Source organism: Macaca mulatta, chromosome 5 (genome assembly GCF_049350105.2).
Source record: "Macaca mulatta isolate MMU2019108-1 chromosome 5, T2T-MMU8v2.0, whole genome shotgun sequence".
Taxonomy (NCBI): Eukaryota; Metazoa; Chordata; class Mammalia; order Primates; family Cercopithecidae; genus Macaca; species Macaca mulatta.
This window is the reverse complement of record NC_133410.1, coordinates 112,035,091-112,058,985: the sequence shown is the minus strand read 5'-3', so window position 1 is coordinate 112,058,985 and position 23,895 is coordinate 112,035,091. Positions and strand designations below refer to the sequence as shown.

The window sequence follows — 23,895 nt, the reverse complement described above, 5'->3', positions numbered from 1 at the left end:
TCAACACTCTGCCTCCTCTCTGTTCCTGGCTTTTCCAAGTGGCATTTTCTGAGGCTTTTTGCACACAGAGAGATTTTATCTTTCTGCTTCTTTCATATTCATCCTGATATATCACTGTGCTGGGACCCTTAGCAATTCTTATAAAATGCAAATCTGATCACGCTCTTTGATGAAAAATCTTCAATGACTCTACATGATCTGGGGTGAAATTGCCAAACTCCTCACCTGTTCGTCCTTTGGACACTGCTCAACTTTTCAATTATGCTGACCCCTCTCATCAATTTTGTTATTGCCCAAGTTTCCTTGTTATGGCATTCCTCTCTCTCACTCATGGGCCTTCACATGCTTCTGTATGCCTAGAATCCTTATCATCTTCCTCTGTACTTAGCTGAGGCATCCTTCTGGTCTCAGCTAGATACCACTTTCCATTGAAAGCGTTCCTTGGCCAGGCATGGTGGCTCATGTCTATAATCTCAGTGCTTTGGGAGGTGGAGGCTGGAGGATTGCTTGAGGCCAGGAGTTTAAGACTAACCTGGACAACAAAGTGAGACCTCATCTTTACAAAAAGTAAAAAAAAAAAAAAAAAATTAGCTAGGTGGGGTGGCACATGCCTGTAGTGCCAGCTGCTCAGAAGGCTGAGGCAGGAGGATTGCTTGAGGAGTTCAAAGCTGCAGTGAACTATGATCGTGCCACTGCTGGGGCAACAGAGTGAGACCCTGTGTCCAAAAAAAAAAAAAAAAAGAAAAAGCCTTCCTTCACCCTCTGTGTATTAGATGTGCTTTCTGACGTCCTGTTTTTATTTCTCAGGACAGCCTTTTATTTCTCCTGTCCTGATTATTACACTTTTGAATTTGTCTATAGACTCTTAGTTCATGAGAGTAGGGGTCATGTTTATCCTGGTCACCATTTAATTCCCATCATTTAGTGGAGTACGTGGCACATACAAAGTCCTCAGGAAATATTTTTTGTATAAATTATCTACATTTCAAGTATAACTTTATTTTTTCACATTTGATTAATTTTAATACATATAAATTTATGCATTACATAATTTAAAAACCCATTTACATTATAAAGTAAAAATACTGTTACTTTTCACTTAACTTTATGAAGTATTTTTACTTTATAAAAAGGAACAAATGTATATCATTCTTGGAAAATTTATTTTATCTTTCCATTTGTTATTTTCTGTTTATGCTCCATAAAGTTTTTATGACTTACAATCATAACATTTTTAGAGTGGAAGTCTATATAAAATACATCATTTTTGTTATTCTTCTTCAGAATGAAGGATTAAACTGAAGATTAAAAGAAAATTTCCACGAAGTTTTCATTACAACAGCATTGTGAAGCACTTACTGGGTTTGAAGCTGCTTTAGTCTTACCTTCAATGAATCCTGAGAAGTGCAGTGATAATGCTTAGCATTTTATATATTTTTTTCTTTTTCTTTTTATATTTTAGATAAGAGTGCCCAGGCGTGGAATCTGGAAATAGAGGCTACATTTGATGTTGTCAGCTCAAAGCCAGTTGGTGGTCAAGTGATCGTAGCCATCCCTAAGTTGCAAACACAACAGATGTACAACCTTGAACTTCAACCTGGGAAAAGGATTGTTGAGCTATTTTTGAACATTAGCAAGGTAAATGATGGTACTTCCTGAGAAGCAATGGATGAAAAGCAATACCTGTGCTAAAGAAAAGATTAGAAAGGAGGGACTAAGTATGAAAGAAAAATCTACTTTCTCTGCTTATATTTGTCGTTTTCTTCTCTATTTTTATTCTCTCATATGTTTTCTGGATGAGCTAAAGAATGATTTTCCAAAATTTTAAGATTAAGAAAATAGAGAATATATCATTAATTTGGCAATTCTTCCTCTCATTTTATTTTTATCATTATATTTTAATTTTCTGTAGTATTTGTAGTATCCTGAAGCCAAAATACATTCTATGGATTATATTTAAATAGCAGTGATTATTTTTGGTACTTGTCAATTATTTTAATTATTGATACTTATATTCTACTTGCATAATTTTAATTCTAAACTCATGATCTTTCATACGTCAAGATAGAATGGATTATTTTTATCTTTTCTTTTTCTTTTTTCTATTCCTCTAATTAATAATTGTGTACTGAAAAAGATGGAGCAAAATAACTGTTCAGTAGCTGTTGAGATAAAGTAAGAACTCAAAATGATTTTTAGTTTTCGACTTGAAAGAAGAGTCAACTTCAAAGTCCCATTCTAAGTGTTAAGAACGTGGAATAAATGTAAGTTTGGTGTTAGAGACAGGAAGAGTTGTTTTTCTGAACACTCATGTTATTTTGTTCTTTCCTTTTGCTTTGGATGCATTGATACATGCTACATTCCTAACATGCTGATTTTTAAATATTATCAATGAATTGGTGTGATTTGGCATAATATAAGTAGGGAGATTTACATTGTTTTAGAACCTAGAGTTTTGTACTTGACTATATGAGAAATCGATGTGATGCTTTGAATCTTTTTTGCTGAAAATATGACATATTAGAGTGACTAATTTTCTTAAAAGAATATTACTGTAGAAACTTGGTGGCCTCATGGACATGGAAACCAGACTGGGTACAACATGACTATTCTTTTTGAACTGGATGGAGGCTTAAATATCGAAAAATCAGCTAAGGTAAGTAAGTAATTTAAAATATTTTGTGAAATAATTATATTTCTTTTAGAAATAGTAATACAGAGCTTCATGGGAAAAGAAGAAACTATCAAAACTCTTATGTCCCCACCCGTCAGAGACAATTTCTAGTAACAGCATTCAAAAGCTTCTCTCTGTGTGTATATATACATATATATATATATTTTTTTTTTCTTTTCAAAAAAATTTTTTTTTGAGACAGAGTCTCGCTCTTTCCCCCAGGCTGGAGTGCAATGGCACAATCTCGGCTCACTGCAACCTCCACCTCCCAGGTTCAAGCAATTATGCTGCCTCAGCCTCCCGAGTAGCTGGGATTACAGGCAGGTGCCACCACGCCCAGCTAACTTTTGTATTTTTAGTAGAGATAGGGTTTCACCATGTTGACCAGGCTGGTCTCGAACTCCTGATAGCAAGTGATGCACCGCCTTGGCCTCCCAGAGTGCTGGGATTACAGGCATGAGCCACTGTGCCCGGCCTTATATTTCTAAATGGATCATACTTTAGATATTATTTTGTCAATAAGGAGTCTCCTGCTATGATTTAAAATTGTACCTTATATCAAAATAATACATGTGTAATTTCAAAACTCAAATATTACTAGAAAGTTTATATGAAGAATAAGACCCCTTGCCCAACACTTCCTATTCCTACTTCTTACTCCTCAGAACCAATAATTTTTAACTTTTATTTATTTCCTCTGACATTCTTCTTCATTTTTCTAAATAGATGCTTCTACTGGTGTTTTCTGATTTTTCAGTTTTACCCATTTTAGGATATAGCACTAGGAATTGGAAAGAACTGCACTTTGTTATGTATTAGCTGTAGGCTACTTACTTAATCTCAAAATATGTAAAATCAGGACAATAAAAACGAGATGGCTTGGATATGGCTTATGAGAGTCATGGCATGTAGTTAGTAGAGACAGTATTAACCCTCTTCAAAGATCTCCTCCTCTCCCGGACACCAGCTTCGGTGTTTACAGTTGGCTGGTGTCACCTCTCATATTTGGTGTTGCCTCTCCTGTGGGCCAGACAACATGCTAAGGGTGGAGATATGTCCTTCAGGAGTGCATTTTCTATTTTTCTTTTGTTCAGTCATGCTGTGTATTTTCTGAGACACTGAATGTGTGTGTGTGTCTGTGTGTGTGTGTGTGTGTGTGTGTGTGTGTGTGTGTGCGCGCACATGCGCGGAGTTATGTACAGGGAGAACATCCTGGACCCATCTTAAGGGCCAAAGCATTCACTCTTATTGTAACCCTCTTGGCTGAGAGGATGTGTGCTGTCTCACACAGTGAGTTTGTTGTGTGTTGTTTTCATGAAAATGTAAAAAATAATGAGTCATTCCAACTTACTACAGAGAACGAAGAGGAACTTCTGTCTTTTTCTAAAGGAAATAATTCTTTCTTTCAGGCTAATATGATTATATTATTGTTCATTACACATAAAGATGCCAACCTTTGAATCAAGCCGTAACAGGAGTGAAGGAGGATGTAACTGCCCCACCGCTTGAGTTAATGCATGTGTGTGAAATGTGCTCTTTGGCTGTGGCTGCTGTAGATTTGCTTTTTTTGAGGCTGATTCATTCAGTACATACTTAGGGCACACCTACTGTGTTTTGGCTATTTTGCTAGGTCCTGGTGATAGAGCTGTGACTAAGACACTGCTTCTGTTTCTCTTTGAGACCTTAATAGAGCTAATAATCTGATTGGGAAGTTAAAATCATTAAATGAGCCATTGGAATAAATTAGCACTCTAGAGATGTAGAGAGTGCCATTGAAGTACAGAGCAGGGGCATTCTGGGAAGATTCCCAGAGCCTGTGTCCTGAGGGATAAGTAGAATTTGGCCAAGTAATGTAGCAAAGAGGCAGAGGGAGAAGAATGTGAGGGCCCAAGGACTAGAAAGGATGTTGCATGTTTGTGCAAGTGAAAGAAATTTCAATGCAGCTGAGGTTGAGTTTGAAGTTGAAGAACGAGATGGTGTTGTAAAAGTAGCTAGGACAAGGTCCTGCAGGGCCTAATGAGCCACATGAAGGAACAAGCACTGATGATGTGGGGGTGGGAAAAAAGGAGTTAAGAATGGTTCCTCAGTTGCTGGTTTGGGCTGCTGAACAGATGGCAACTGTTCATTGAGTTACATTACTCAGAAAGAAGAGAAGGTTTGGGGGAAGGGGTTGGGTGGAAATTATTTCAGTGTTAGATGTGTTTTGTGTGGAGTGACTGAGAGACACCCAAGGAATAATATTTGGTGGGTGTTTCATTAGATAGGTCTTAAGCTTAGGGATTGCACCTGGGTTAAGGATATAGATGTGTAAGTCAGCAGAATGTAGATAATTGTAGCCATGGTAGTGGATGAAATACCTCAGGGATGGCACAGAGAAAAGAGCTAGGACAGAACCCCAGTCAGTCATAATAAGTAAAGTTGGGGTTTGGGGAGAAGCCTGTAGAAGAATCTAAGAAGGAATGGTTGACAAGGTGGAGGGAAAACCAATTTGAGTGGGGAGTCACAGAAACCAGAGGGAAAGAGTGTTTTAAGAAGCAAAGAATGTTCAGAGTCTTGAATGCTGCAAGGGAGCTCAAGTTAGAAAAGAATTGAGAAAGATCCTTTAGATTTGGTGGCAAGGAGATTACTGGTCACCTTGATCAGCATGGAAATCAAATTGTAGTGGGTCGAGGAATGACTCAAGGAAGTAAAGACGGTGAATATAGGCAACTCTTCTGAAAATATCTGATTGGAAACTATGCCTAAACCAGTTGGTGATGGTGGCCAGTTGGGATCAGATTGGCTACACATAGGCAACTGAACAAATAAGTAAATATATTGAAGTGGTGGAAGCCAGCCTTTTCATGAATGGAGAAAGGTGGTATCAACATAGAAAGGGGGAAAGCTACAATGGATTCGAATTGGAGCTAATAGTATGAAGTCATGATTTTCAGTATGTGTAGACAGAGAAAGAAATGTCCATGTAAATGCATGTGTATGTGTGGGTAGACACACACACACACACACACACACTCATATTTCCTAGCTCTTTTCACATATTTCCTAATCCTTTCTCAGAGTGCCTGGGAAGAGTGGCTCTCTAGTAGCAGCGAATGGATTTAGGACCCATATCTTGATCTAGAATACCACTCTGTGCTAAAAGCAATCAGGGCTCTTTAGAGAAATGACTGATTCTCGAGCTGGAGCCTGGAATATCTTGCTGTTCCAGGAAGTAAGGAGGTACTCAATAATAATGTGACACATTGAAAAGACACAAGGGCCTTCAATCTTCAGTCTTCAATCTACTATAATCTTCAAAAATGTCAAGGAAAGATTGAGGAACTGTTCCACATTGGAAGAGACTATGTACGAACTGGGTGCAGTGCAGTGATTTTTTTTGTCATAATGTTATTGGGGCAACTGATGAAAACTTGAATGGGGGGGTCTCTGGGTGATGGTCATATAGGAGTTCTTTGTATTACTGTTGCAACTTTATTACAAGTTTGCAATGGTTTCAACATAGAAAAGGATACCATTATGAGAATGAAAAGCAACAGCAAAATCCTGATGGGAAGGGGCTGGTAGCGAGGGAAAGACTAAAAAGAGTTAGAAAGCAGGGAGGCAGTTGAGAGGGCAAGGTCTCTGCGAGGTAGGAAATAAGAACAGGATGGATTTGCTTTGGGATGAGGGGCTCTGTTTGAGTTGTAACAGTGGTGAAAGGTAACACATGGGAGGGAAGGATGCAACTTGAGGATGGAGGTAATTTTGAAGCTCTCTAGGACCACTTAAAGTATATTTTCTTTCTATAAGACTTGCAAACTCTTTTGTCAGTGGAGTTTTAGGGTGAAAAAGTAAACATGAGAAAGAAAGCTAGGGAGTTTTGGTCAAATAACGTTTTATTTTTTATTTATTGTGACATATAACACATACAGAAAAATACACAAGCCGTAAGTGAAAAGCTTAATGAGTTATGAGAAAATGAACACTCGTGTAACTGTCATCCTGTTCAAGAAACAGAACATTAATTACTAGCACTTCACACCTCAAACTCCCCCCTCCCTTCTGTGAGCCTCCCCAATAATGACCCCTGTTTCCTTCCCAAAGATCCACTGTCCTGACATCCATCACTAGGTTACTTTTGTCCGTTTTTGAATTTCATGTACATGGAACCATATAGCATGTATTCTTTAGTGTGTGGCTAATTTGGCTCAACATTATGTTTTTGACATTTAGATATAGTAGTGCCTCCTTATCTGTGGTTTCAGTTACCCGTAGTCAGCTGTGGTCTGAAAATAGTAAATGGAAAACTCCAGAAATAAGCAATTCGTGAGTTTTAAATTGCTCACTGTTCTGTGTAGCATGATGGAATCTCGTGCTGTCCTGCCCTGTCTTGTCCAGGACATGAATCATTGCTTTGTTGAGCTTATCCTTGCTGTATACATTATCCACCTGTTAGTCGCTTAGCAGCCTTCTCCTTTATCAGATGGAAAAAATCATAGTATATATGGGGTTCAGTACTATCTGCAGTTTCAGGTACCTACTGGGGGTCTTGGAGTGTATCCCCTGTAGATAAGGGGGGACTGCTGTTTGTTGTTCTGTATAACTGTAGTTTGTCTATTTAAGTTGTATAAGATTTTATTATACTGCACATTTTGCTGTTGCAATTTGAATAATTGCCAGTTTTGGCTATCCCAAGTAATGCTGCTGTGAACATTACTGATATAACGCTTGGAGCACATACGCCCCCAGTGGCCTATCTGCTGGGAGTGGAATTGCATGATTATGGAGGATGCATGAGTTCAGCTTTTTCGGTTATGCTAAACTGCCATCCAAAGTGGTTATATGAGACTTGCCTAGGCTCCTCATGCTCACCAGCACTTAGTACTGTGTCAGACTGAACATTGAACACTGTTTTCTCATCATCAGCCCCTCCTTATCTCACCTCTGTTGCTCTTGTTTCCTGATGGCTTTATTGTTACCATGGGCTTGCTTATGCAAAAATAATTCTATTTTAAATATACCTCATTGAAATCCATCTTGCTTCAGTTTTATATCTTTCTTTCTTGCCTCTCCTCTTCCATTGAGCTTAGAAACGTGTTTAGGATTTCTTTTTTTTTTTTTAAACTGAGTGTATCACCAGCATATTTGACTCAGACAAAAGGTCCGCGGGAAGTTACAGATTTTGAATGCAGCCCATATAGCAGAAATGTATGGAATCATGAAAAGAATACAGGCACTCGAGAGAGAGGAAAGTGCTGACTACATTTCTTTGTGAACATGGCAGAATATTTTGATGACTGAGATTTTCTTATGTTGAGTGACATTGGGGAAAATGGTTTAAGCAAGAAGGGAGGTCATGTATTGAAAAAATGTCAACAGGCAATTTAAACATTAATAAATAACAAGATAAAAAATAAATGTTGGGATATCATAAATTCTGCCAAATAAATCATTGCATGAGGGACCTTAGAATGTGAGTCTGGGAGAGTTAGCTTTATCAGTTTGGGAAACCAAATTGATTTTTTAACAAAAGAAAAAGTTTTGTGTTTTAAGTGGGAATGGGAGAGGATACTCTGTGTAAATGGAATAAAAAATCTGACCAATCAGTTTTTCCCATTTTCTTCCCAGGTTAACTCAGTGTTTTTATCCTACTAATTGATTGTACTGAATTGACTGGGTAACATGTTTTAATGAACTAATACGTATTTTTGAATGCTTATTATGACTTGCCTTTATGGAAAAACAGGAAACCAATTAGTTGATATTTCTCTTACACATAATTGATTTTATAAGAATTTCCCAGGTATTCTATGTATAAGGTATCGTTTTGCTAAAAGCAACAGAAGGCTGTTGCTGTGTACATTTGATCCTGGGATCAAGATTCTCCAATGAAATTATTGTAGGAAAATAGATGTAATAATAGGTATTCTATAATCAACTAAAACTTGTATTTCATAGTTCCCAAGCCAGAAGAGGTGAATGATTGTCCATGGCTATTACAATTACAAAAACAATTGGGAGTTTTTTTTCTTTTGCAGTGTTTTTTTTTTTTTTTCAATGTCACTTCATTGTTTGTTTTTTAAATTCCTGTCTTCATCTTTGCAAATTCCACAGGGCAAAAAACCAATGTAATACAAGTGGAATTTTTTCTAAGTGCTACTTTTGGCTCTCTAAAGACCTTAAAAGTACATAGCCAAATAATATGGAATTAAGAATAATCAAGGTGTATTTTTGTATTGAGAGGGCACAGAGATTATGAAATGTGTCTCTTTCTGTATTAGGTTTCTAGGTCTATCATTACAAATTACTATAAACTGAGTATCTTAAAATTTATTTTCTCACAGTCTTGGAGGCTGGAGTCCAAAATCAAGATGTTGGCAGAGCCGTGTTCCTTCCAAAGGTTCTGGGAAAGAATTCTTCCTTGCCCCTTCTAGCTTCTCATCATTGCTGGCAATCCTTGACTTGTAGATGCATCACTCTGATCTCTGTCTCCACCATCATATAGCTTTCTCCTTGTGTGTGTCTCTTGTTTCCTTTTTTTATAACTACACCAGTCGTTGGGTTAGGGCCCAGTATGACCTCATTTTAACAAAACTAAATATATTTGCAAAGACCTTATTTCCAAATAAGGTTACATTTTGGTGTGGACATGCATTTTGGGGGGACACTGTTCAACCCAGTACACTGTCCTTTTGGCCTTTTCCTTGTCAGAAGTTTTATTAAAGATTTCCAAGATGGCTATAGGCAGTGGCTTCCTCAGGTGGGCCATAGGAGCAATTAGCCCTAGGTGCAGACAGTAAGTGGGTGCCTTGTGTGTAGACTATCCATTGGCCTATTTTTCATTATTACTATATACTGGCAATTCTATTAATAAATAATGCCAGTGATAGAATACTTCTCCTACCCTCTCCCTCTCCCAGTCATATACTGGTCTAAGTTTTATCTGTGTGTTTGGTTACTCTTGAATGTTAATAATATACATGTATGCTTAGATTTAGCACACTTTTATTACTAGTCCTCTAATAGACTTTATATTCTACATGAAAGTTAATTTGGAGTATTTTTTTTTCTTTCTTTTTTTTTTTTGAGACAGAGTTGTCTCTTTTTGCCCACACTGGAGTACAATGGCATGATCTCGGCTCATCGCAACCTCTGCCTCCCAGGTTCAAGAGATTCTTTTGCCTCAGCCTCCTGAGTAACTGGGATTACAGGCATGCACTACCATGCCCGGCTAATTTTTGTATTTTTAGTAGAGACGAGGCTTCTCCGTGTTGGTCAGGCTGGTCTCAAACTCCCGACCTCAAGTGATCCTCCCACCTCTGCCTCCCAAAGTGCTGGGATTACAGGCGTGAGCCACCTCACCCGGCCTGGAGTACTCTTAGTTATACAGTCATTCCCAGATACATGAAGATTCAGCTTCTTGCAGTCATTTTGAAAACAAATTTATAGCAGTTTGGAATTGTTTGAGCTTGCTTTGAACACAGTTTGCGCCTCCATTCCCTGTCCTATACATGCCTGTGTTTAAAAGCATTACAGATTAGAAATAAACACCAATAGCACAGTGATTATAAAAAAGGAGAAACTCAACATAAATTACTTCAATTTGATGTGATCTCTTGGAGTTATTTTTATGCTTTAAATTTACAATTGAGAAAGCTATGGATTCTGAGGTGTAATGTGTAATATTTTGCTTGGTAAGTGCATGTTTTAGTTAATGTGTGAAATATATTCTACTAATTTTAATGGTGTCTTTAGAATTGAAATTTATTCTTTTAAATTTGTTGTTTTAAAACTAAAGAAAGAGTCAAACTAAAGCATGACATCAGTGGTATGCTTTAGTAGGGGGTGGCAGATATTGAAAAAAATACTTTGGAATTATTATTTTGTTGTTTTTAGAGGCAGGGGCTCACTCTGTCACCCAGGCTGCTCATAGCTCACTGCAGCTTTGAACTTCTGGGCCCCCGTGATCCTCCTACCTTATCCTCCTAAGTAGCTAGGACTACTACAGGCACATGCTACCATGCCTTGCCTATTTTATTTTTCTAGAGATTGGGAGCAGTTAGCTGTAGGTGCAGACAGTAAGTGGGTGTTGCAACACAGCCTGCCGTGTTGCCCAGGCTGGTCTCGCACTCCTGTCCAAAAGCAATCTTCCCACCTCAGCTTCCCAAAGTGTTGAGGTTATAGGCATGAGCCACTGCCTGGCTGGAATTCTTTTTGACAGCACTCTGGACACTTTAAACAGAGATCAAATGTGTGAATTGGTCATATAGGCCTATATTGAAGGTGGCAGAGTGGAAATAAAGAAGTCATTCTTACATTTCTGGAAACAGAGATCAAATGTGTGAATTGGTCATATAGAAGGTGGTAGAATGGAAATAAAGGAGTCATTCTCATATTTCCAGAAAAACTGCTGCAGAATGCACAGAAAATAGCTTCAAGGAATGGGATTATTATTTCATAAACCTCTGCCACCGTCCAGGATAAAAGATGCTGCGTATGTGGCCAGTATTCACTGTGGAGTTCATGCAAAAATCAAAGAAATTAATCCCAAAAAATATTTCAGCCTCTTGGAAATTATTCTCTGAGCCTTGTGGAATTTGCTTTTTTGGAAACTTTTTTCCTGTGTGATTTTTTTTATTAGAACTTTGGAAAAATTGTATTCATTCTTTCTCATCTCACCTCATTGATGGGAAAAGCTGCAGAAAATCTTCCCTAGACAAGATGGAAGGCTCATTATGAAGCTGGGTCACTGTAGAAAAATTTTGAAAAGTTATCTCAACTTTGAAGTACCATGTAATCCAAAGAAAATGTGGACACATGAATCAGCTCAGATATTTCACTCTGCTGTATGCAGTTCTCTCTTTGGAATTATCTTTTTTCCAGTGTAGTTTTAGATGACATTAATCACATACAAAAATATTTGCAAATAGACTCTATCTTGAACAATGTACAGTGAAATTCCCAACTTTACAAGTCTTCTTTGAAGACTTTGAAGGTAAGTGCACAGAAATTTTGGTGAAGCCTATTTCCTGTGTAACAACAAAATATGAGGAAATCGACATTTATGTAGAAAAAAGAATCAAATTTTGAAGAAGAGTGCCAGGAGAAACAACAAAGAGTTGCTGGTTTTCCATAGCTCAGAGAAATCCACATAGCAATGCCAAACGCCCCAATTGTTGTCCCTGAGAACTGGACACTTGTTCTACAGCAGTGAATCAAATATTATCTGTGTTCACAATCATTTTCTGTGATTTTACAGAAGAAATACTTGAGAAGTGGGATTTTTTTTTTTTACTACCTCAGAGGCATTTGTAAGTAGTTTGAATGAAAGTCAAAAGAACAAAGGCATGGATATGACTGCATTTTTTGGAGTTGAATGTGAAGTGGGATTTTTATGAATCTCTACCAAACTTATTATGTTTAATACTTTCTAAAATATTTGCATATCTCTGGCCTCATCTGGAAGAACATTTCTGAGTTAAAATTAACAAAAGGTATTTTTCCATCAGCTATGACAAATGAATCAAATATTGAACATGTATGTCCAAAGAAGATCAATTTTGAGAAAGTTGTTGACAGATTTTTAGAAGGTAAGGCTGAAAATAGCAAATGTTATTATTTCTTACTATAGCATACCATTATGTATGTTATTCCCTTTATGAGTTTATTAAATATATTAATATAATCAGAACTTGAATCTATTAACTTTTCCTTTTTTGTACTCTAATATTCGTTTTACCTTTTAAAAAACTGGCATGATTATGCAAAGTTCAGTGAAACAAAGTTTTTAATGTCTACATTCTTTTCTGGACATTCTTTTCTGGAATTATCATTATTCATTTCATTTTATTACTTCTATTGAAAATAACTTTGTCATATAGAAGAGGAGGTCTTAAAAAGTGATCCTATCTGGTGTCAGATGTACTAGATACACATCTGGCTACAAGGATAGATAACTGTGCCAATGTTAATGTTAATCTGTTAAGTTCTGGTTGTGCTGTCTGCAAATTGCAAGGGCACAACAAAGTTATGTCTCTTGTGTCATCCTGCAGGGACCTGGTTGACAAGAGCTATTTGTGGAGACCCAGAGCTTGTTTTCTCAATACTTTTACACGCTGGAGCACTTTCAGAACAAAGACAGAAATGCAGTGTTTGGTTGTGTCTTAAAATATATGTAAAAGGATTTTAGCAGGTTTGACATTTGACAACGTTTAGAAATAAGTGGGTTTCTTTTTAAGAAGAAAATTGCCCTTTTGAAAATCTAGTGATGCTATTACAGCTTTTTAAGTATCTGATTACAAACAGCTGAGAAGCGGCCTTGGGCTTATGAATCAATGATTCATTACATATCATCTGTTTGGTCTGCCAGAGAAAGAAATTTGAGGAGTACCATGTTTATCAGTCACGTACCTCTTAAGCCCTTTAGTTCAGATATCCTTAATTCTTGTTTGAAAGAATGCATTCAACTATCCTGCACTTTTAAAGTTAATCCTTCTATTTTGAAAAGGAAATGTTTATAAAGTTAATAAAAATACAGATTTAGTGAGGAATTAATAGAAACTTCAAAAATAGATAAAAATTTAGAAGTTAAAATTTTTAATTTTCAAACTGCCCGACTTACACATTTTTTAGTTTCTTAGGTATTTATACCTTTTTCATACCGTTAGACAATAATTTGCTTTGTTGGACTGTTTAAAAAATTTTAGTCTCATATGAAGATTACATATTTACTTTGGATGCAAATATGTGTTACTCAAGGGTCTTTTCAAGAAATCTTTTAGAACCTATTATTTTCTCTGAAGTAAAATACCTGTTGTAGAAGAAGGCTTTTATGTGACTTCAAGACTGCCAGAGGATGTGGAAAATTACTGACACTTATCATAGAAGCAGGAGCCTTTCACTTGTCAAAGAATGCCCAGAGGGAAAGGTGGCTGGTAATTACTACTTCACCTCTGAGGCACTGTCAGGTGGTTTGGGTTCGTTGTCACCCCAGTCATAACTTGTTATTGCAAGAGTTGGGGGATAGGGAGAGATGTCTTTTTATAAGAACATTTGCACAGAAAGGAAAAATGTGCTGGAAAGTATTATGTTGTATAGTTAATACAGTTTGTAGCCTTCATAGATATTAAGAAATAAATAATTTCTATTTTCTGCGATAGTGATTCTCAAATTTTTCTGGACTCAGCACTGCATTATACTTAAAAAAGTTATTGAAAACCACAACATGCTTTTGTTTATATGGGTTATATGTACCGATATTTACCATATTAAATATTAAAACTGGGAATTAAATATTTACTTATTCATTTTAAATAACCATAATAAACTCATGGCACATATGACTATTTTTATATATGACTTATTTTATAAAAAATAAATTAACAAAAAAACTAGTGGAAATAATGACAGTTTTACATGTTAGCAAGTCACTTTAATGTCTTGTTTAGTAGGAGACAAAGGGATTCTCATCTGTATCTGCCTTCAGTCAATTTGCAATATGTTGTTTCAGTTGAAACAGATTAAGGAAATCTGACCTCACACAGATATACTTGGAAAAGGGAAAAAATAGTCTTTTCAGATAAATTGTGGATTTTCTTTTAACAAATGATAGTTTCTTAAAGGTTAGTCCCAGTGTGAATTGCAACTAACCAATGAACTTTTTATTCTCTCTTACGTTAAAATCCATTAGTCTATCTTGCACTTTGTTTGAATTCTTTACCCATATTATATGATATTGTAATGTAAGGCATTGGTTATTGGAAAATGTTTGTTTCTTGGAAAATGTTTCTTGAGAGTTACAGATCTTCTACATGTTGAAACATTTCCTTTTATAATATCACATTTGTTAATATCACCACTGATGTCATCTAAAAAGTTTTTTTTTATTATACTTTATGTTCTAGGGTACATGTGCACAACATGCAGGTTTGTTACATATGTATACATGTGCCATGTTGGTGTGTTAAACCCATTAACTCGTCATTTACATTAGGTGTATCTCCTAATGCTATCCCTCCTCCCTCCCCCCTCCCCACAATAGGACCTGGTATGTGATGCTCCCCTTTCTGTGTCCAAGTGTTCTCATTGTTCAATTTCCACCTATGAGTGAGAACATGCAGTGTTTGGTTTTTTGTTCTTGTGATAGTTTGCTGAGAATGATGGTTTCCAGCTGCATCCATGTCCCTACAAAGGACATGAACTCATCCTTTTTTATGGCTGCATAGTATTCCATGGTGTATATGTGCCACATTTTCTTAATCCAGGCTGTCATTGATGGACATTTGGGTTGGTTCCAAGTCTTTGCTATTGTGAATAGTGCCTCAATAAACATACATGTACATGTGTCTTTATAGCAGCATGATTTACAATCTTTTGGATATATACCCAGTAATGGGATGGCTGGGTCAAATGGTATTTCTAGTTCTAGATCCTTGAGGAATTGCCACACTGTCTTCCACAATGGAAATAGTTTACAGTCCTACCAACAGTGTAAAAGTGTTCCTATTTCTCCACATCCTCTCCAGCACCTGTTGTTTCCTGACTTTTTAATGATTACCATTCTAACTGGTGTGAGATGGTATCGCATTGTGGTTTTGATTTGCATTTCTCTGATGGCTAGTGATGATGAGCATTTTTTCGCATAAATGTCTTCTTTTGAGAAGTGCCTGTTCATATCCTTTGCCCACTTTTTGATGGGATTGTTTGTTTTTTTCTTGTAAATTTGTTTGAGTTCTTTGTAAGTTCTAGATATTAGCCCTTTGTCAGATGAGTAGATTGCAAAAATGTTCTCCCATTGTGTAGGTTGCCTGTTCACTCTGATGGTAGTTTCTTTTGCTGTGCAGTAGCTGTTTAGTTTAACCTGACAAAAACAAGAAATGGGGAAAGGATTCCCTATTTAATAAATGGTGCTGAGAAAACTGGCTAGCCATAAGTAGAAAGCTGAAACTGGATCCCTTCCTTACGCCTTATACAAAAATTAATTCAAAGTGGATTAGAGACTTAAATGTTAGACCTAAAACCATAAAAACCCTAGAAGAAAACCTAGGCAATACCATTCAGGACATAGGCATGGGCAAGGACTTCATGACTAAAACACCAAAAGCAATGGCAACAAAAGCCAAAATTGACATCTAAAAAGTTTTTAAGTAAGTATCTACTACCATCAGGTAGTAGATACAAGTTTTCCCTAATCTCAATTTCTACTTGAAAGTTTGAGTTTTATCCTTAGCCACAAACACTGCCAGTTGTTTTCCTTGAAATGATAGGCTCACTTCATTCATTTCTAGAGAATGTCTGCCAAGTGTCCAAGTCTGAATAACCATCGGTTGTCTGTCAGGCCTTCTATCAAGTAAAAATGGGGTGTCATGAACAAGGCCAATTCAGCTTACATACAACTCTAATAATGGCCCAGAGGCTTTTCCTCCAGCTATCTATTGTGAATGGTGCTTTATGGGTATTGCTCATTTCATAATGCAGGGTATTAAAATTATGCATACTGAGGGTTGGGATTTAATGAAATTAATGTTTACTGCTTTATCAAGGACATTCGTAAGTGAAACTGGCTTTTTTCATTTTCCTGCTAATACATGAAGGTGAAAGATGTAACGACTACTAGCAATTTGGAGCTACTGCCTTGATTCCTGCTAAGGCAGCAGCAGTGTTACCTACCACTGCTTTTGTAACATCGGTGCCAATGTTAACACAGTAATTACAGGATAACCCTGAGATTCAAAAAGTTATTTAGTAATTTGAATATTTCAGCACCTCTTGTGTATTGTTGCCAAAAATTCACAGAAAAGAAGATTTTTGATGATTTATTGTGTTGATAACATACAAATACAAGCAAACTGGCAAGTCCATCTATATCTGGAGATTCACTCATTTGTAAAGCAAAAGTATGATTATTTCAGATGAGATATCAGGCCAGTCTTCATACTGCAGTCAAATCTCTCAACTGGACGAGTTACTCTGTCATTGCAAAGTGGCAGTGCTGTTATTTCCTTTGCTGACTCTTCATCTAGTAAGCATTCTGCAATGTGAACAGTACAGCTATCTCTCAGCTAGTATGTGTACTTCTCCAGCCAGGAGTGCATAACTAACCCTGTAAGATGCTCCAGTGGGTTTTTCATGTCTGGTTTGAAAAGATGTAATAAACACGGTTTGACTTTTAATGAGCTTATCATGTATAAGTTTAAATATTCAATTCTCTTTTCTTCATACTGTGAATGATTCGTCTCAATGAGACACTACAACTTAACTGGCACCATAAATATTATTTTAAAATGTTTCATTGCATAATGCACAAAAAGATAAGTTATTAACATCCATAAAGTTGAGAGAAAGATGACTTTCATCATAATTTCACTTCTTATTCATAATTTTACCCAGTTTCTTTAGAGTAGATTCTTCCCTTCCATGAGTCAAAAGACTGTCTGATATGTCAGTTTCACTTTTTTCAGCAACCTTATAGACAGATAGTACAGTTATGGGTTGAGAAGGTAAGCCTTCTTTTTTTTTTTTTTTTTTTTTTTTTTTGAGACGGAGTCTTGCTCTGTAGCCCAGGCTGGAGTGCAATGGCATGATCTTGGCTCACTGCAACCTCCGCCTCCCGGGTTCAAGTGATTCTCCTGCCTTAGCCTCCCAAGTAGCTGGGATTACAGGCATGCACCACCACACCCAGCTAATTTTTGTACTTTTATTAGAGACAGGATTTTACCATGTTGGCCAGGCTCGTGAGAAGGTAAGCCTTCTGATCTCATTTTGACAATTCATCCCTAAATTAGAAAAAAGTATTATAAATAAATTTTCTTTTAGAACAAGATAAAATATTACTAAAGTGTAAAATGAGTTTCAATTAAAATTAGAATTTGTTTTTATTTGAAAACTTGAAAATATTGCTGTGAAGAGTAGTACCTACTCCTTTTGTGCTTCTGTGTAGTTTGCAAGGGAAACTTTGGGGTTCAAAGTAAGAATTTATTGAACAACAATGAGGGTACAGAGATTATAGCAGGAATAATCAAAGACAGCTATTAATAGTAAGAGTACAGTAAAAGTACTGAGAACAAACTGAGTTAATCTCTGAAAATGCACTGCTTCATACCATAAACCTCTGCCACAGAGCTACATCACAATGGAATACACAGCACACATTCCATTAGCTGTCAGAGTGATGAAGTAGGCACACATCATGTAGTCTCTGGAAAATTCCACTGACACTCAGAGACTGAGAGAGATAAAGGCAAATAGTGTTTTAGTTTTACTCTAAGTCAAGGACCCACTGAAAATCTCCAAGGGACCTCCTGGAGTCCCCAGGCCACACTTAAAGGACCATGCACTGTTCTAGATATTGGAACCCACCATCAATGGTGTTTTAAAAGTCACCTCTGAAAATCACTGTGCATTCTTGACATTTTGCAGCCCTGAAGCAGGAGTGATCATCACGTGTCAAGATCCTCTTTATCCAGGACATATTCTGTATCTTCTTGTAAAGTTAATTCTGATATCTTTTGTCATTTCATATAAATAAAGGCAGGAGTCAGGAAGCAGAATGGTGGACACTTTTATTACGTGAAATAATTTGACTCATTCATTCACTGATTTTTTAAATTAGAGAAATGTGTGCTTTTGGCTTAAGGCTATGCTTTATTGGTATAAAATGTTATCATATAAACTTGATCCAATTTATGGCTGGCAAGAATAAAGATTTTGATAAAAACGTCAAAGCTTCTCTATCTGGGGTCTTGCTGCCCATGCTTAACTGGGGGAAATCCTGGCTGGGCTGTCACCAGGATGGGGCCTCTGCTTCCTCTCCAGAGCACCAACAGCACAGAGTGCATGCTCCTGCCCCATCTACTTCCATTAGAACACCACATACATCTCCAGTCAAGAAATCAGAGCGTGCTCAAACATTGAGTTTCATGTGTAATTAGGATTAAATTACCCATTAAACAAAGCGATTTTATGGTAATGTGTTATTAAGATTGCAAAGTTGTTAAGTTATAACATCTGATTCTAAGATGCATGTTTGGCTACCTTTTAACACACTGAAATGAGAATGTGTTTTTCAAAGACAGCATTTTTTTCTATTTTTTTGAAATAGCATGTTTTTGTTTTAATTTAGAAATGTTATCTTCAAATTGTCTTTTTTGATGTTATCACAAATGCCTATTTCATGTGGAAGACTACAGTAGCTCTTTAGTAGTTTCTATATTTCTCTTTTAAAAGAGAAATAACAGATGCTAGCAATAATTTATATGTGTATATTCCTGAAATGTACATTTCCACATTATGTGCTTCATAGTAAATAGGAAAATTTACATTAAACTACTGAATGTACGTTTTTCAAAAAGGTCTGCTTCTTTTTTAAAAAACTACTTTGCTTATGTTTTAAATTTGATGTTCATCATTTAATTCTGTTCATTGCAGGTTTATTTTAGGACAGTGGAACTTATAGAAGAGCCCATAAAAGGGTCTCCTGGTTTGAGTTTCTATTTCAAAATTAATGGATTTCCCGTATTTCTAAAAGGCTCAAACTGGATCCCAGCAGATTCATTCCAGGACCGAGTAACCTCTGAGTTGTGAGTTACTGTCTTTCTTTTCTTGTTCCTCTTTAAAAGTCCGGCAAAGCTTGAGATTTACTCATTTTTACTTTCTTTAGTCCCTGGGTAAGGAACTAACAGGTAGTATAGAATTCTAGATGATGGAAACTTTAGAATGGATAGGATTTTAAAAATCATATATTCCATTCTCCTGGGCTACAGGTGGTCTTAGAGCTAAACTATTTGAGACTGTTGAAGCCATTCAATTTTAGAAAACTATTATATGTTTACTCTGGAGAAATAAGAAAATGACTAATTAGTATTTTGAATAGTTCCTGAAAAAAATATTAAATTCAACTATTTTCATCTTTTCAAATGATACCTTAAATGTTTTTGAGCATGGTTTTGAAAGATAAGAACACATATTTACCTTTCCTCTTTTTTTTTTCTCTTCTTTTTTTTTGAGACAGAGTCTCACTTTGTTGTCCAGACTGGAGTGCAATGGCAGAATCTCAGCTTACTGCAACCTCCGCCTCCCAGGCTCAAGTGATTCTCCTGCCTCAGCCTCCCAAGTAGCTGGGATTACAGGCGCAGGCCACTACTGCCCAGCTAATTTTTGTATTTTTAGTAGAGACGAGGTTTCACTATGTGGGCCAGGCTGGTCTTGAACTCCTGAACTCAAATCATCCACCTGCCTCGGCCTCCCAAAGTGCTGGGATTATAGGTGTAAGCCATGGGGCCCACTCCAATATTTACCTTTCTATGCTAAGGTATTTGCATATTCTTTTACCTTTATCTTAACAAAAGAACTAAAAAAAATCTTGTGTGTTATGGAGGTGCGGTTGTGGGAGGGTGGGGAGGAAACTGGGAGCCAGCTGGTCAGAGGATACAATGTAGCAGATATGGTCAGAGGATACAATGTAGCAGATATACAGGTGAGCAAGCCCAGAGATCTGATTTACACTAGGAATATAGGTTAAAAAAAAAAAAAAAAAAAAAAAAAGTGCTCTTTATAGGATTCATGCTAAATGATTAGATTTTAGCTACTTTTGCCACAAAAGCAAAAAAGAGTGGCTAACTATGTAGGACAGCAGTCCCAAATATTTTTGGCACCAATAACCAGTTTCGTGGAAGACAATTTTTCCACAGATTAGGGGTAGGGGGTGGGGGGGTGGGGAGATAGTTTTGGAATGAAACCCTTCTACCTCAGATCATCAGGAATTAGATTCTCATAAGGAGCATGCAACCTGTATCCTTCGCATGCACAGTTCACAATAGGGTTCTTGCTTCTATGAGAATCTAATGCTGCCGCTGATCTGACAGGAGGTCAGGTAGTAATGCTTGCTCACCTGCTGCTTACCTCCTGCTGTGCTGCCTGATCCATGGTCCAGTCCGTGGCCTGGGGGTTGGGACCCCTATTATAGGATGGTAAGTACGTTAGTTTGTTTCACTATAGTAACCTTTTAACTATCTATCTATCTATCTATATCCCATAACATCATGTCATATACCTTAAATATGCAAAATACAATTTATTTAAAAACAAAATATAATCTTAAAAGTTCTAGATCTAGGAAAAAAATTAAAAATGTTTTCTGAGACTGAAGAAATAGAACTTTGGAAGAAAATAATATTTCCTAATTGGATCTGTAAATTTATATCTTTTTATTTATTTATTTATTTATTTATTTATTTATTATTATACTTTAAGTTCTAGGGTACATGTGCACAATGTGCAGGTTTGTTACATATGTATACGTGTGCCATGTTGCTGTGCTAAACCCATTAACTCGTCATTTACATTAGGTATATCTCCTAATGCTAGCCCTCCTCCCTCCCCCCACCCCACGACAGGCCCCAGTGTGTGATGTTCCCCTTCCTGTGTCCAAGTGTTCTCATTGTTCAATTTCCAACTATGAGTGAGAACATGTAGTGTTTGGTTTTCTGATCTTGCAATACTTTGCTGAGGATGATGGTTTCCAGCTTCATCCATGTCCCTACAAAAGACATGAAGTCATTCTTTTTTATGGCTGCATAATATTCCATGGTGTATATGTGCCATATTTTCTTAATCCAGTCTGTCATTGATGGACATTTGGGTTGGTTCCAAGTCTCTGCTATTGTGAATAGTGCCGCAATAAACATACGTGTGCATGTGTCTTTACAGCAGCATGATTTATAATCCTCTGGGTATATACCCAGTAATGGGATGACTGGGTCAAATGGTATTTCTAGTTCTAGATCCTTGAGGAATTGCCACAGTGTCTTCCACAATAGTTGAACTAGTTTACAGTCCCACCAACAGTGTAAAAGTGTTCCTATTTCTCCACATCCTCTCCAGCACCTGTTGTTTCCTGACTTTTTAATGATTGCCATTCTAACTGGTGTGAGATGGTATCTCATCGTGGTTTTGATTTGCATTTCTCTGATGACCAGTAATGATGAGCATTTTTTCATGTGTCTGTTGGCTGCATAAATGTCTTCTTTTGAGATGTGTCTGTTAATATCCTCTGCCCACTTTTTGATGGGGTTGTTTTTTTCTTGTAAATTTGCTTGAGTTCTTTGTAGGTTCTGGATATTAGCCCTCTGTCAGATGAGTAGATTGCAAAAACGTTCTCCCATTCTGTAGGTTGCCTGTTCACTCTGATGGTAGTTTCTTTTGCTGTGCAGAAGCTCTTTAGTTTAATTAGATCCCATTTGTCAATTTTGGCTTTTGTTGTCATTGCTTTTGGTGTTTTAGACATGAAGTCCTTGCCCATGCCTGTGTCCAGAATGGTATTGCTTAGGTTTTCTTCTAGGGTTTTTATGATTTTAGGTCTAACATTTAAGTCTTTAATCCATCTTGAATTAATTTTCGTGTAAGGTGTAAGGAAGGGATCCAGTTTCAGCTTTCTACATATGGCTAGCCAGTTTTCCCAGCACTATTTATTAAATAGGGAATCTTTTCCCCATTTCTTGTTTTTGTCAGGTTTGTCAAAGATCAGATGGCTGTAGATGTGTGGTATTATTTCTGAGGGCTCTGTTCTGTTCCATTGGTCTATATCTCTGTTTTGGTACCAGTACCATGCTGTTTTGGTTACTGTAGCCTTGTAGTATAGTTTGAAGTCAGGTAGCATGATGCCTCCAGCTTTGTTCTTTTTGCTTAGGATTGTCTTCGCAATGCCAGCTCTTTTTTGGTTCCATATGAACTTTAAAGTAGGTTTTTCCAATTCTGTGAAGAAAGTCATTGGTAGCTTAATGGGGATGGCATTGAGTCTATAAATTACCTTGGGCAGTATGAACATTTTCACGACATTGATTCTTCCTATCCATGAGCATGGAATATTCTTCCATTTGTTTGTGTCCTCTTTTATTTTGTTGAGCAGTGGTTTGTAGTTTTCCTTGAAGAGGTCCTTCACATCCCTTGTAAGTTGGATTCCTAGGTATTTTATTCTCTTTGAAGCAATTTTGAATGGGAGTTCACTCATGATTTGGCTCTCTGTCTGTTATTTGCATATAAGAGTGCTTGTGATTTTTGCACATTGATTTTGTATCCTGAGACTTTGATGAAGTTGCTTATCAGCTTAAGGAGATTTTGGGCTGAGACAATGGGGTTTTCAAAATATACAATCATGTCATCTGCAAACAAGGACAATATGACTTCCTCTTTTCCTAATTGAATACCGTTTATTTCTTTCTCCTGCCTGATTACCCTAGCCAGAACTTCCAACACTATGTTGAATAAGAGTGGTGAGAGAGGGCTTCCCTGTCTTGTGCCAGTTTTCAAAGGGAATGCTTCCAGTTTTTGCCCATTCAGTATGATATTGGCTGTGGGTTTGTCATAAATAGCTCTTATTATTTTGAAATACGTTCCATCAGTACCGAATTTATTGAGAGTTTTTAGCATGAAGGGCTGTTGAATTTTGTCATAGGCCTTTTCTGCATCTATTGAGATAATCATGTGGTTTTTGTCTTTGGTTCTGTTTATATGCTGGATTACGTTTATTGATTTGCGTATGTTGAACCAGCCTTGCATCTCAGGGATGAAGCCCATTTGATCATGCTGGATAAGCGTTTTGATGTGCTGCTGAGTTCGGTTTGCCAGTATTTTATTGAGGATTTTTGCATCAATGTTCATCAGGGATATTGGTCTAAAATTCTCTTTTTTTTTTGTATCTCTGCCAGGCTTTGGTATCAGGATGATGTGGCCTCATAAAATGAGTTAGGGAGGATTCCCTCTTTTTCTATTGATTGGAATAGTTTCAGAAGGAATGGTACCAGCTCCTCCTTGTACCTCTGGTAGAATTCGGCTGTGAGTCCGTCTGGTTCTGGACTTTTTTTTGGTTGGTAGGCTATTAATTATTGCCTCAATTTCAGAACCTGTTATTGATCTATTCAGGGATTCAACTTCTCTCTGGTTTAGTCTTGGGAGAGTGTATGTGTCCAGTAATTTATCCATTTCTTCTAGGTTTTCTAGTTTATTTGCGTAGAGGTGTTTACAGTATTCTCTGATGGTAGTTTGTATTTCTATGGGGACGGTGGTGATATCCCCTTTATCATTTTTTATTGTGTCTATTTGATTCTTCTCTCTTTTCTTTATTAGTCTTGCTAGCGGTCTATCGATTTTGTTGATCTTTTCAAAAAACCAGCTCCTGGATTCATTGATTTTTTGGAGGGTTTTTTGTGTCTCTATCTCCTTCAGTTCTGCTCTGATCTTGGTTATTT

At 36.9% G+C, this 23,895-nt stretch overlaps 1 protein-coding gene across 4 annotated transcripts in view; it reads left to right on the top strand.

The window, feature by feature from the left end:
• MANBA (mannosidase beta) overlaps positions 1–23,895 on the top strand; it is a 135,188-nt gene that overhangs the window by 69,038 nt on the left and 42,255 nt on the right. For all 4 annotated transcript variants that reach the window (XM_028848647.2, XM_078002035.1, XM_001101549.5 and 1 more), the window contains 3 exons: positions 1,463–1,638; positions 2,546–2,656; positions 19,079–19,230. In XM_028848647.2, the coding sequence (XP_028704480.2) occupies positions 1,463–1,638; positions 2,546–2,656; positions 19,079–19,230 (439 nt within the window). The remainder of the gene's footprint in view (positions 1–1,462; positions 1,639–2,545; positions 2,657–19,078; positions 19,231–23,895) is intronic.